Raw genomic sequence first — 13429 nt, forward strand, 5'->3', positions numbered from 1 at the left:
CATTGGGGAAAACTTTAATAATACCTTCTACCACAGTGATGGTGAGAGAATGTGTAAGTCACTTCTTAGGGGTACCCAGTAGATGTTCATGATTATTACTTTCTCAGCTCCTAAAACCTTCCCCTCTTGGTCAAGGTCCCTTCTCTATCCTGAAGGAACAAGCAGCCAGATGATCTCCCACTGTTTGTCCTTAAGTCTTCGACTCTGTAAAGCAGGAACTCAGGGGACACTGCTGGTGCTGGATGCTGGCTGAGTCCCCGTGGTCTCTGACTCTAGGCTGGGCTCCATGTCAGTCACCATCCAGGAACTGTTCTCCTCCAGTGTGGACCCCAACATGGTGAAGCAAGTCTTTCTAGACAAGACCCTCAATGCTTCATCCCACTGGCTGGGCACCACTTATCATTTGGCGAATATTCAAGTGACAGGTACAAGATGGGGGACTGTTTCCATGGCATGTGGAGATGGGGCTTTGAGAAAGGATGAGTCTTCTCAGCAGCAGTGGAATGGATGTGGGTTCTGGGGGGCAGTGTTCATGGCAGTGGGCCATCCAACAGGAGGCAGGAAGAGAATATGCAGCAACTGTTCTCAAAAGAGTGCTTATTTCTACACATAATTTTTCCAGCCCCAAATGTGGAGAAGCCTGAGTTGTCTTCTTAGGCCCTCTATTTTTGAGTCATTCATTCATTCATTCATTCAGCTAATATTTAATGCAAGTAAATAGGCACTGATTATACATGGTGAAAATTTCTATAAGGGAATTTTGAGAGCCTGTGGGAACCTCAAGGAGGGACACACATCCCTGTCTTAGAATGTTTCCATGAGGAAGTGATGAAGAAGCTAAGATATGATGGAGAACATGACCTAGCCTATGGAAAGAGATAGATAATTGGGCCACATGTGTCTTTAGCCTAGAAGATATAAAGAGCACAATGTATTTGGGGAAACTATAAGAAGTGTGTCATGGCTGGTGCATGCACTTTGACATGGGAGAGGTGACAGCTGAGGCTAAAGAGTTGGTCAGGGGCTTTCTTGAGCTCTGGAATGGTTTGAGGAGGAACACAACACACTCTGAGTCCTTCTTTCAAAAGCTCCTCCTCTGGGTGCTGCACAGAGAACAGATTGGGAGGGGGAAGAAGGCCAGAGGCAGCAAGTCACATTAGGAACCCAGGTCAGCAAAGGTGTGTGACAGATGCCTGCTGGGGTGGTCAGCACCTGAACTTGCCAACGACGCCTCAGAGAAGCCCAGTCTCCTCCCTCACACAACCTAGTAAACTCTCACAGTCCTTGATGGAAAGGGGGTTGGACAGGTAGACAAATGAATAGATTCAAGGTAGACAGGTAGATGGAGGGTCTTCTATAGCCCACCTTAAAAAACCCAGTTCAGGTCACATTACCAGAAATAAGTAGACTGGTTTGGAAAACCTCTTGTTAAAATCTTCCCCACATATGAGAATTTTATACTTTCTTTTTATTCTAGAAGTGGAGACATCAGTTCATCTGCTGACAGACAAACCAACAAGCAGTCCCAGCCCTCAGCACTTCCAGCTCAATTTCACTGTCACCAACCTACCGTATGCCCAGGATATAGCCCAGCCAGGCACCACCAAACACCAGCGGAACAAAAGAAGTATGGAGAATGTGGTGAGAATGGAGTTGTGTCTACCCTGTTGCCAAGGAGGGACTGACCTGTGGGTGCTAGGGGTTCACATGGCAACTTTCATAACAATTCATGAATACAGGTTCTTGTTCCCTTTTTACAAATGAAGAAATGGGCACAGAGGGGCTCACTAGCTGTCTCAGGGCCATGCGGCTAAGTCAAACCCTGGAACAAGGCTTTTGCTGTTGCTGTTGCTCACAACCCTGCACTAGTCTTTACTGAGCCAAGAAATAATAGGTGGAAAAGTTTGCTCAGTGGTTGGACATTCTCTGAGGCCACCCAGCCTGGGATTCTGATGGAAGAAACTTTACCCTGTCTTCCAGCTCAACCAGCTCTTTCGAAACAGCAGCATCAAGAGTGATTTTTCGGACTGTCAAGTTTTAGCATTCAGGTGAGTTCCAGCTCAGGACCTAATGACTCTGAAACTCCTCTTTGACATAAAGGATACACTGTCTTTTTTAGGTAAGCGTGTCCCTACACCACACCTCTCGGTTCCTAGCTGTTACAGAAGAGAGCCTTAGGAATATAAAAACCTTAGCAGAGATGGAGGTGCCTGGTTTGGGGGTCCATGAGATATGGATTGTGTAATACATGTCTTAAGAGATCAGCTCCTGAATCCACAGTCCTTACAAAATGAGGGCTATCATGAAATGACTTAAAATCCAGCAACCTGATCATGTCCAGTAGTGTAGCCACTAACCCCATGTGGCAGTTTAACTTTTTTATATACCTAATGAAATATTATTTGCATACCATATGCATGTGTTTATGTCTCAGAATTTTCTTTTTTTTAAGTATATTTTATTACATTGTTAGAGTAGTTCCATTTTTTTTTTCCCTTTGCTCCCCTCTGCCCAATTACCCCCCTTACCTCCAGCAATCCCACCCCCCTTAGTTCATGTCCATGGGTCCTGCGTATAAGTTATTTGGCTTCACCTTTTCTTATATTATTCTTAACATCCCCCTGTCTATTTTGTACCAACTGATTATGCGTCTTAGTCCCTGCACCATTTCCCCATTTCTCCCCCTCCCCCCTCCCAGCTGATAACCCTCCAAATGATCCTCCTACCTATGATTCTGTTCCTGTTCTGGTTTGCTTAGTTGGATTTTGTTTTTATTTTTTAGATTCAGTTGTTGATAGTTGTGAGTTTGTTGTCATTTTAGCGTTCATAGTTTTGATCATCTTTTTCTTAAGTAAATCCATTTGACATTTCATATAATAATGGCTTGGTGATGATGAACTCCTTTAGCTTCACCTTGTCTGGGAAGCACTTCATCTTCCCTTCCATTTCAAATGATAGCTTTGCTGGATAGAGTATTCTTGGTTGTGGGTTGCTTTTCATCACATTGAATACTGCTTGCCAGTCCCTTCCTGCCTGGAAAATGTCCTCTGAGAAATCAGCTGATGGTCCTATAGGCACCCCCTTGTAGGCAGCTCTCCGTCTCTCTCTTGCTGCCCCCAGGACTCTGTCTTTATCTTTCACCTTTGGCATCTCAGTCATGATGCATCCTGGTGTGGTCCCCTATGGGTCCAGCTCACCCGGGACTCTCCATGCTTCCCGGACCTGTATGTCCATCTCCTTTGCAAAATTTGGAAAGTTTTTCTCATTTTTTTCAATTCTTGCTTCCTCATTCTGCACGGGTTGACTGCTTTTTTCTTCCTTATGTTCCAAATCATTGATTTGAACCCCAGTTTCCTTCCCTTCACCATTGTGTGGATTTTTGTGTGGATTTTCCTTCGTTTCACTTAGCATAGACTTCACTTCTTCTCTTATGTGTTTGCTGTACTCAAGCATATCTGTCAAGCCTGTGAGCATCTTTATCACCAGTGTTTTGAATTCTGCATCTGTTAGATCGTCTATCTCCTCATCTGTTACATTGGCTTTTTCCTCGTTGCTTAGTTCTCCCACTGGAACCTTGATCCGTTCCCCTTTTTGGGCCATACTTCTCTGTTTCCTCATTCTGACAGGCTCCTGTGTGTGTTTGCCTCTGTATGCCAGGTAGAGCTGTCGTTCCTGTTATGTTGTAAGGGGCAGAGACTTAGGCACTTGTCAGTACAGGAAAACCTTTTTCACCAAGTTGTGGCACTGTATGTGGGGGAGAGGCCCAAGAGGAAACAACTCCTGCCCAGCACTTGCCCTTTTCCAGGCACCTCTCCCTCTTTCGCACCAGACTGGCACCCCTCTAGCTGCTGCCTGGCCATCATTCCCAGAGTGGGTAGGTCTGCGGATGTTCTAGGACTGTGGGGGCCCTTTAAACAAGCGCACTCTGCTGAGACCAGCAGTTTCTGCCTCCACCCCAACTCCCACTGGTTTGCACAGTCAGAACCAATGAGGCTTGATTTTCCCTGGTGCAGGGACCGTGGGCTGCTAGGTCCAGTGAGGATCTGGGAACGCTCCCCAGGTGTCCCTTCTGACTTTAAAACGTGTGACTGCGGTTTCTGCTGGCCCGCCACTGCCATTGCTGCTGTCGCTGCTGCTGCTGCTGCTGCTGCTGCCACCACAACGCATCCTCTCCTCACCAGTTCCACCCTTCCTACCTGTCTGGATGAGTATTTCTTCTTTATATCTTTGTTTGCTGGACTGCCATGCAGTTTGATTTTCTGGAACTTCTGGTTGTTTCTAGTTTTGAGGTAGTTGTATTCCTTCTTAGTTGTGGATGGAGATGCAGTGTGTCTGTCTACGCCTCCATCTTGGCTGGAAGTCCTATTTCTCAGAATTTTCCATGTACAGTATCATGTCATCTGCAAAAGTAAATAGTTTTACATCTTCTTTTCCAATCTGATTGCCTTTTATTTCTTTTTCTTGCCTAATTGTTCTCATTAGAACATCTAGTACAGTGTGATTAACATATAAGATGAAGGCAGACATCGTTGTCTTGTCCCTGGTCTTGGGGAAATTTTTTCTGTCATTTACCATTGACTATAACATTAGTTGTGGGTTTTTCTTGGATACTGTTGATCAGGTTGAGAAGGTTTCTTTTTAAATTCTCCAAGTTGTTGAGTGTTTTTTTTTTTTTTTTAAATCATAAAAGGCCTATTTTGTGAAATTCTTTTGTGTGTGTGAATTAAGATAATGTGGTATTTGTACTTTAATGCTATGGTGGATTACATTAACCATGTTTTAAAATATGTTAAGTCAACTTTTCAGGTAGAGACAAGTGATTGAGACTTTTTCGAGTCTTTCCTGGACAGGCACACAGCCCTGCATTCCTGAGGCTTTCTGGATCCTCTCAAATTCCCTGGACATTTTCAAAGCCTACTATGAACATCTCATTCCTCCAACTTTCTTTTAAAGTTTTTGGTTTGCCTCTTGTCTCCCTCAACTAATATTGCTCCCTCACACGGCTACAATGCAAAAGTTACCACTGATTGTTTTTAGCAAGTTCCCTGGGGATAGGCTTTCCTTGCTGAACAAGCTCTGAGTCAAATAAAGACAAGCCCTGAAAAGGGGGGTTATTTCAAGGAGTTGCTGGACAGGTCAAATAGAAACAAATTGGGATGCATCTTCTGGAGAGCCCCACACCCACCGTGGCTACCCAGCTGCTGCTTTTCACAGTTACCATGTTCTGAGTCTGATGGTTTTCAAAGTCACTGAAGATGTTGTGAGAGCAGAATGGGAACAATGCCAGTTATAATGCCACAGCGCTCACTCCCTCCGTCAGGATTCAGCTGTGTTTCTTAACTAAACACTCCTCAAATTGTTACAAGCCTTTGGTTCATTTCTGAACTTTTGAAAAGTTTATTTCAACCATTTTTACTCTGTTTTCATTGTTTTTATGGATTTTCAGAAGTCCTTACTCCAACGTTTCAAAAATGTTCTCCTTGTGGCTATTTATTTATAAGTTGTGTTACATTGCATTACATGAAATATTCAGTTCTTCATTCACACACTGGCCACATTTTAAGTGCATGATAACAGCTTGTGGCTAATAGTGATTATATTGGACACAGTGGGCACAAACGTTTGCATCACTGCAGATGTCTCTTGGGCAGGACCTAGAACAGGGAACCTAGAATCAGGGACAAAATTCCACATACCCCTGTTTACCCTTTGTGTACTTCCAGGTCTGTCCCCCACAGCAACCACACTGGTGTGGACTCCCTGTGTCATGTCTCACCATTGGCACAGAGAATGGACAGAGTTGCCATCTATGAGGAATTCCTGCAGCTGACCCAGAATGGTACCCAGCTGCAGAACTTCACCCTGGACAGGAACAGTATCCTAGTGGATGGTGAGACTTCCTGGTCACTGGGACAAGAGTGGGGGGGGGGCGGTCTAACTTCCATACCTGGCTACTTTCCTTGGAATCTGGAGGCCTGGGAATGAGTCAACATGGAACTTTCTCAGGCTGGCAGGAGGTGGCACAGTGCCCCTGGCTTTACCCTCTATTTAGGGAGAGGAAAGGGCACCCAGTGGGATATAGGAGGCATTTGCCTTCACCAGATGGCTCTGTGCCCTCAGGCTAGTCCTTGGTCCACTTTGGACTTCTGTTTCCTTATCTGTATACTGAAAGTCAGCTGACCAGATTGTAAGAGAGGGCTTTCAGCAGCAAACTAAGTGTGAACCAGCCTTGACAGGTGTCATGGGGTGGACCTATTTTCCTTTTCTTTTTAAAAAGATTTTATTTATTTATTTTTAGATAGAGGGGAAGGGAGAGAGGAAGAGAGGGAGAGAAAAAGCAATGTGTGGTTGCCTCTCATGCACCCCCAACTGGGGACCTGGCCCCCAACTCAGGCATGTTCCCTGACTGGTAATCAAACAAACAACCGTTTGGTTTGCAGCCCGGTGCTTGATCCACTGAGTCACACCAGCCAGGGCTGGACCTGTTTTCTGATTCACAGGCTGTATTAAAGCAGGCAGTAGGCCTGACTTGGCCACAGGCTGTAGTTTGCCTGGTACTGCTATAGACTCTCACTGGGTAATAGAACTTCTTGCAGTGATGGAAATGTTCTCTGTATGTGCTGTTTAGCACATTTGCTTCATGTAGCTATTGAGTATCTGGCATATGGCTAATATGACTAATTTTTATTGTTACTGATTTGTATTGTTATGAGGTACCAGATTTTAAATGTTATTTAATTAAAATTAATTGTAATTTAAGTAGCCCTTTGTGGCAGCTCCATATTGAACTGAACATCTTAAGAAGCTGGCTGGGGAGAAGTAGTAGCAGTAGGGGACCTGCAACCTCCCCCATGCCCAATGGGTGCAATGTGTCCCTACCCTCATGGAATTTATGTTGTAGCTGAAAATAACAAGAACAGGCAATTGTCAATTATGTAAACCAATCTATACCTGGAAGTGGTAATCAGAGGAGGCTTCCTGGAGGAAACTGTACTGTAGGTGAATCCTGGGAAATGAGTATAAAACAACTCGATAAAGGAGAAGGGGGTGAATGTGTTTCTAGGCAGAGAAGAGAGGTTGTGAGCGGGAATTTACATATCTAGAGAGATCCCATGCGCTTGCCCATTGGCATGAGCCATTCTCCCCTGATGATCATAAGATGGTCCAGCCCACTTTAAGTCCCCCTACCCCGAGGTAAGATTTCATTTAATACACTCTTGTAGTGTGATAATGGCCTTGGCTTATGTAGCAAAGTATCCCCATTTTTTAGAGATGCAAACTGAAATGGAGTGAAACATCACGATGTCTACTTTGTTATTTCAGTGAAAATAAGAGATGAGGCAAGAGTGGAAAGTGTTAATAATATGTGCACTGGATGAAATATTATTTTAATAGGGTGAAATATATATTGCTAAAACGAGGTGATGGATGTTTATGATATTGCTCTATTTTTTCTGTGTCTGAAGGATTTTACTTAAAAAAGTAAAACACACTCACGTGCATGCTCCATTTTATTCCCTTCCAGGGTATGCTCCAAGCAGACACGATGCCCTGACTGAGAATTCAGGTACCTCCCAGCAGCCCTGAGGTGGGAGGGAATATCTTGATGCTGCGCCTCATCCAAAAGAACCATGTGCAAAAGAACTTGCATGATAACAACAGCTGGCCAACCCATGTCCAGGACTGTTGAGGCACAGTGTAGGGGAGGGGGATCAAGATCCCTGCGAGAATGAGAGAAGGTGGCTTAGCCCAGCACTTGTCTCCCCAGACCTCCCCTTCTGGGTCATCATCCTCACCTGCCTGGCAGGACTTCTGGTGCTCATCATGTGCCTGGTCTGCTGTTACCTGGTAAGTGAGGAAGGGATGCTTGCCTTCTTGCTATTGGGTAGTAAGCATTTTTTATATACAGTCATGCATCGCATAACAAGATTTGGTCAACGATGGGCCACATACATGACGGTGGTCCATAAGATGATGATGGAGCTGAAAAATTCCTACCAGCTAGTGGCAAAGCACATTCCTCAAGTGTTTGTGGTGATGCTGGTGTAAACAAACCTACTGCATTTCCACTTGTATAAAAGTGTAAATTGTGTATAGTACATAATACTTGATAGTAATAATGAGGGACTATGTTACTGGTTAGGCATTTACTATACCACACTTCTTATCACCATTTTAGAGAGTACCCGTCGTAATTATAAAAACGTTTGCTGTAAAAGAGCATGCTGTATTATGTTGGCAGCAGCCTCATACATCTCATTTTTACTATGTCTTTTCCTAGCATTATTTTCTCTTGTGCTTGATTTACTCATGTGTTGTTTTATACAGTGACATGCTCTACAGGCAATCCCCTGACAACACATTTCTCAGACACATTTCTTGTTGTTGTGCAGTGTGTGACTGTATTATACACACAAGTCCACTGGTGTGCACATGTTTGCAAATATTTTCCCAGTCTGTGTGTGGCTTGCCTATTTCTTTTCTTAACAACACTAGTCATTAGGGAGCCGTAACTGAAAGTCACAAGTCTATCTTAGTGGTAGAGTTACCGCCACATATGAGAATGGCTGAAATATTATAAAGACTGAGTACAACACATTTTGGTGAGTATGAGAAGCAACTGGAACTCTCATATAGTGCTAGTGAAAAGTAGCTTGGTTTTTTGCTTTTTTTTTTTTAGTTAAATACACCTACCCAGCCATTTCATTACTAGGAATTTATCCAAGGGAAATAGAAACATGCATCTATACAAAGAGGCTAATACAGAAATGCCCATAAGAGGCTGTACTAGTCCCAACTGGAAAGCAGCCAAGGTGTCCACAACAGGTGAATGCATGAACAAGCCATGGCATATCCCCACAATGTGATCTCTTCAGCAATGAAAAGGAAAGAATTATTAATACATTCAATGGCATGTAAACATCTCAAAACAATTATGCTGAGTGAAAGAAGCTAGGCAAAGAAGGGACTGTATGATCCCATTTATAAACTAATTTTACAAAATACTAGCTAATCTGTAGGGACAGAAATCAGTTCAGTAGTGGCCTGGGAATAAGAATGTGTATGCAAATGGTGGGTAAGGAGGAATTACAGAAGAGCATGAAGACACTTTGCAGGATGATGGGCGTTTCTTATCTTGATTGTGGTAATGGTTCAGTAAGTTATAATCAAAACTTATCAAATCACACTTTAAATGTGTGCAGTTTATTGTATGTCAGTTATACCTCAGTTAAGCTACAGCATTGGGAGAGGGAAGGAGGAAATGCGGAGCAGGGCAGGGAGGGAGGGAGGAATATAAATGGTTAGTAGAGGGGAAATGGTAGAACAAATGAGAGTGAAAAGGGAGAGAGAAAGAAACTGATAAAAGAGGGAAAAAGGACTGAGGGAGAAAATTAAATTTAAAAAAGAGAGGGATACTTCTGGTCTCTCTGGCATTGACTAGTCTCCCATACTTGGGAAGCTGAGCAGTCCATTCTGAGGTCCCCTCCTCACCTTCACAGATCACCATGTGCCTGCGGAAGAAGGAAGGAGGTTTTGAGATTCAGAAAAAATGCCTGGAACCTGCCCAGATTCGAGGAAGCTGCAATGACTAGATCTGCTTGAGGCCCCAGGGTCCAAAGAAGCTTGGCTGGAACAGACATCAACCACACTGGTCCATCGTAGCCTCCAGGCCCTTCTTAACGGGGCCCCTGTCTGATTCACAAGAAGCGAAGATAAAATCCTTCCCCTCCATCAAGTCCTGAAGGCTGCTGCCAGTTCTGTCTTGTGTTTGCACGTTACTCCATCCCTCGGGAACAACAGAATTGGCAGCACTGTAGCAGAAATTGCCATGGACTAAAATTGCATCCTCTTCAGTGCAAGGTTCCCTTCTTAGGAAACCTTGGACCATGCCTGCCCTGACTTGCATCAGCCCCATACTTATCTCTGTTCCTCCACCTTTCCCACCTCCAAAGCCCTGGCAGTCTCAGGGTCCCCTCGCACATCCTCTGAAGTGTACATTCACCAGGACTTCCAGATCAACCCGCCTGGGTGGCACCTCTTTCCTCCTGGTTCTCCAAGATGGAAAACAGGCCAGGGTGGAAGGAATGGTTTGGGCATGACTGCATTCAGCCCTGGGACTTAGGAGCTGAAATGACTAGATATCTAGGAAGACTGAACCCAGGCTCTAGAAAGGTAGTACCTGCTTTGGATGTACAGATGAATAAAATGCGGGAGGGAATTGTGAGTGAATGAGTCTTTTTTAATATTTCTCTGCACAGGATCCAACAGGACAGCTTTAGCAGAAGCTCCCCAGTAAGCAGCTCAAAACACTGCAGGCATGAGGCCGCTGCGCAGTCCTGCACTGGCTTTGCAGAAACAGATTGTATGATCTCAACACATTTTGCAGATGGCTGCAGTTGAAAATACCCAAGGGCTAAAAATTAAAGTCCCTGTAATGCCAACCATTCCATTTTTTTTGATGTGAACTTCTGCTCCTCAGTCTTAAGCGGTCATTCTCTGAGAACGTACTTTCTGAACATTAAAATAATGATAATCGTAGCTATCATTATTGACAACTTCATATCAACTAAGGACCATGATTGACAAGCTCAGAATGCATTGTCTCAGGTACACTCACCAACCTTAGGGCTTTATTCCCACAAAGATGTGGAGGCCAAGAAATATTAAATAATAAGGAAGGAAAAATAATTACTAAAGAAACTAATCACCTAGCCACACAACTTGTCATAGAAAGATATAAGGCATTTTCTGATATACAGTCTCAAAGTTGACCACCCCTAGGGCTTTATTGTGGGAACCAGTAAAGAATGTACTTCAGGAAGAAGAACTGTAGACCCAGAAAACCATAACAGGAGTCGCAAGGGAAAGAAAAAATAATGTGTGTGAAAATTAGTGTAAGTCTTTTAAAAAAATAAGACATTAAAAACACATTCTGCTAAAATTCAAGATGATTACATGGGAGAATAGAGGAGAAAAGCGTCAATTAAAAATAACTAGGTTTTAGCTTCTGGCGCCATCTTGCCTTCCCCTACACAGTCTCTCTCCAACTCTCCATGCCGGGGGGGTAAGGGAGGTGGAGCACCAAGACCAGGGGGCCCCCCTTCCCATGCCTAGCCCAGGAGTGGTGCTAGCCAATCAGAGCCCCTCCTCCAGTTTTACACAGGGACACTGGGAGAGAGAAAGACCCTCTTTTTCTTCCCTGATTTCTAAGATGACACAAGCCAAGGCCTGTCTGTGTCCTCAGAGATGTGTATTATTTCCATTTTAGAACCTGGTATCTCAGTCACGAAGGTCAAGGCCTCTTTGTCATCTTCTTTAGGGTGACCATCCAGCTCTTGTTCATACACCTCTGGTGATGAGGCACTTATTCCACCCCAGCTCACTGGGCCCTAACCTGTCCTTGAATGGAACTAATGGGAGACAGATTTACCCACCTCCGTCCAGATCAAGCTGAGCCTGAAGCTCACCTCAGATGTTCTGAAACTGTTCTTCCTAGCTCCAAGTCCTAATTAATTCCTGATTTCCACACCAGATAACCTGAGATGGATCTTTCTACTTGCAATCAAAATATTCTCCATTAAGCCCTGGCTGCTGTGGCTCAGTGGATTGAACGTCGGCCTGTGAGCCAAGTGTCGCTGGTTCGATTCCCAGTCAGGGCACATGACTAGGTTGCTCATCAGGTCCCCAGTTGGGGGCGCAAGTGAGAGGCAACCACACAGTGATGTTTCTCTCCCTCTCTCTAAAACTAAAATAAACAAACAAATTAATTAATTTAAAAAAAAAAGAAAAGAAACCCTTCAATAACAACTTCAGCTTTAAAAAAAGAAAAAAAGGAAGACCAGGAAAGGAAATGTCCTTTCTTCCTGCCTTTGGACAGTATCATGTGAGGATTTGATGTTCGGGGCTGCAGCAGCCATTTTGTGACAATGAGGAGAATTACAGAGTCGCAGAGAAAGAGCCCTGACTCCTTTCAGTACTGAGCTAATCACTCCTGGAGCCACACTTATGTATTTATTATGGGTGAGATTTATTTTTTCAATTACAGTTTACAGTTAATATTATTTTGTATTAGTTTCAAGTGCACAGCATAGTGGTTAGATAATCAAATACTTTATAAAGTGGTCCCTCTGATATTTCCAGTACCCATCTGGCACCATTCGTAGTTATTAAAATACTATTGACTATATTTTCCATGACTATTCTGTAACTACCAATATGTACTTCTCAATCCCTTCATTTTTTTCACCCAGTCCCCCAACACCCCTCCTATCTGGCAACCATCTGTCTGTTCTCTGTATCTATGAGTCTGTTTTGTTTATTCATTTATATTGTTTTTAGATTCCACCTGTAAGTGAAATCACGATATTTGTCTTTCTCTGTCTGACTTATTTCACCTAGTATAATACCCTCTAGGTCCATCCATGCTATAGCAAATGGTAAAATTTCATTCTTTTTATGGCCCAATAATATTCCATTGTATATGACGTATGTGCACCATTACTTTTTACCAGCTCATCTCTTGATGGGCCCTTGAGCTGCTTCCATAGCCTGGCTCATGTAAATAATGCTGCAGTAAGCATGGAGGTCCATATATCCTTTTGAATTAGTGTTTTGGGTTTCTTCAGAAACACTATACCCAAAAGTGTTACTGCTGGATCATAAGGCAATTCCATTTTTATCTTTTTGAGGAAATCCATGGTTTTCCACAGTGGTTGCACCGATCTACATTCTTACTGGTGCATGACATTTCCCTTTTCTCCACATCTTCACTAACATTTATCGTTTGTAGGCTTACTGGTGATAGCCACTCTGACAGGTGTGAGATGATATCTCATTGTGTGTTTCATTTGCATTTCTCTGATGATTGCCATTGAGCATCTTTTCATAGTCTATTGACCTTCTGTACGTCGTCTTTGGTGAAGTGTCTATTCAAGTCCTTTGCCCATTTTTTAACTGGATTTTTTTTAGTGTTGACTTGTATGATTTCTTTATAAATTTTGGATATTAACCCCTTATCAGATGTATCATTGGTGAATATGCTCTCCTATTCAGTGGGTTGTCTTTTCATTTTGCCGATGGTTTCATTTGCTGTACAACAACGTTTTAGTTTGATGTAGTCCCATCTGTTTATTTTTTCTTTTGTTTCCCTTGCCAGAGGAGACATATCAGAAAAGATGTTACTCAGAGAAATGTTTAAGGAAACATAGAGAAATTACTTCATGTTTTCTTCTAAGAGTTTTATGGTTTTCAGTCTTACATTTAAGTTTTTAATACATTTTGAGTTTATTCTTATATATAGTGTAAGAAAGTAGTCTAGTTTCTCTTCTTTTTTTGCATTTACCTGTCCAATTTTTCTGTCACCATTTATTGAATAAACTGTCCTTATCCCATTGTATGTTCTTGCCTCCCTTGTCAAATATTAATTGAC

At 43.1% G+C, this 13429-nt stretch overlaps 1 protein-coding gene across 1 annotated transcript in view; it reads left to right on the top strand.

Annotated features, from left to right (window-relative positions):
• MUC16 (mucin 16, cell surface associated) overlaps positions 1-10266 on the top strand; it is a 69591-nt gene extending 59325 nt beyond the window's left edge. Inside the window, exons 62-68 of the mRNA XM_090290189.1 lie at positions 277-425; positions 1478-1641; positions 1981-2048; positions 5724-5890; positions 7526-7567; positions 7769-7848; positions 9501-10266. Of these exons, the coding sequence (XP_090146315.1) occupies positions 277-425; positions 1478-1641; positions 1981-2048; positions 5724-5890; positions 7526-7567; positions 7769-7848; positions 9501-9593 (763 nt within the window). The 3' untranslated portion in view covers positions 9594-10266. The remainder of the gene's footprint in view (positions 1-276; positions 426-1477; positions 1642-1980; positions 2049-5723; positions 5891-7525; positions 7568-7768; positions 7849-9500) is intronic.
• The last annotated feature ends 3163 nt before the right edge of the window (positions 10267-13429 follow it).

This window comes from Furipterus horrens, unplaced genomic scaffold, assembly GCF_987537825.1.
Source record: "Furipterus horrens unplaced genomic scaffold, mFurHor1.1.pri manual_scaffold_10, whole genome shotgun sequence".
Classification (NCBI taxonomy): Eukaryota; Metazoa; Chordata; class Mammalia; order Chiroptera; family Furipteridae; genus Furipterus; species Furipterus horrens.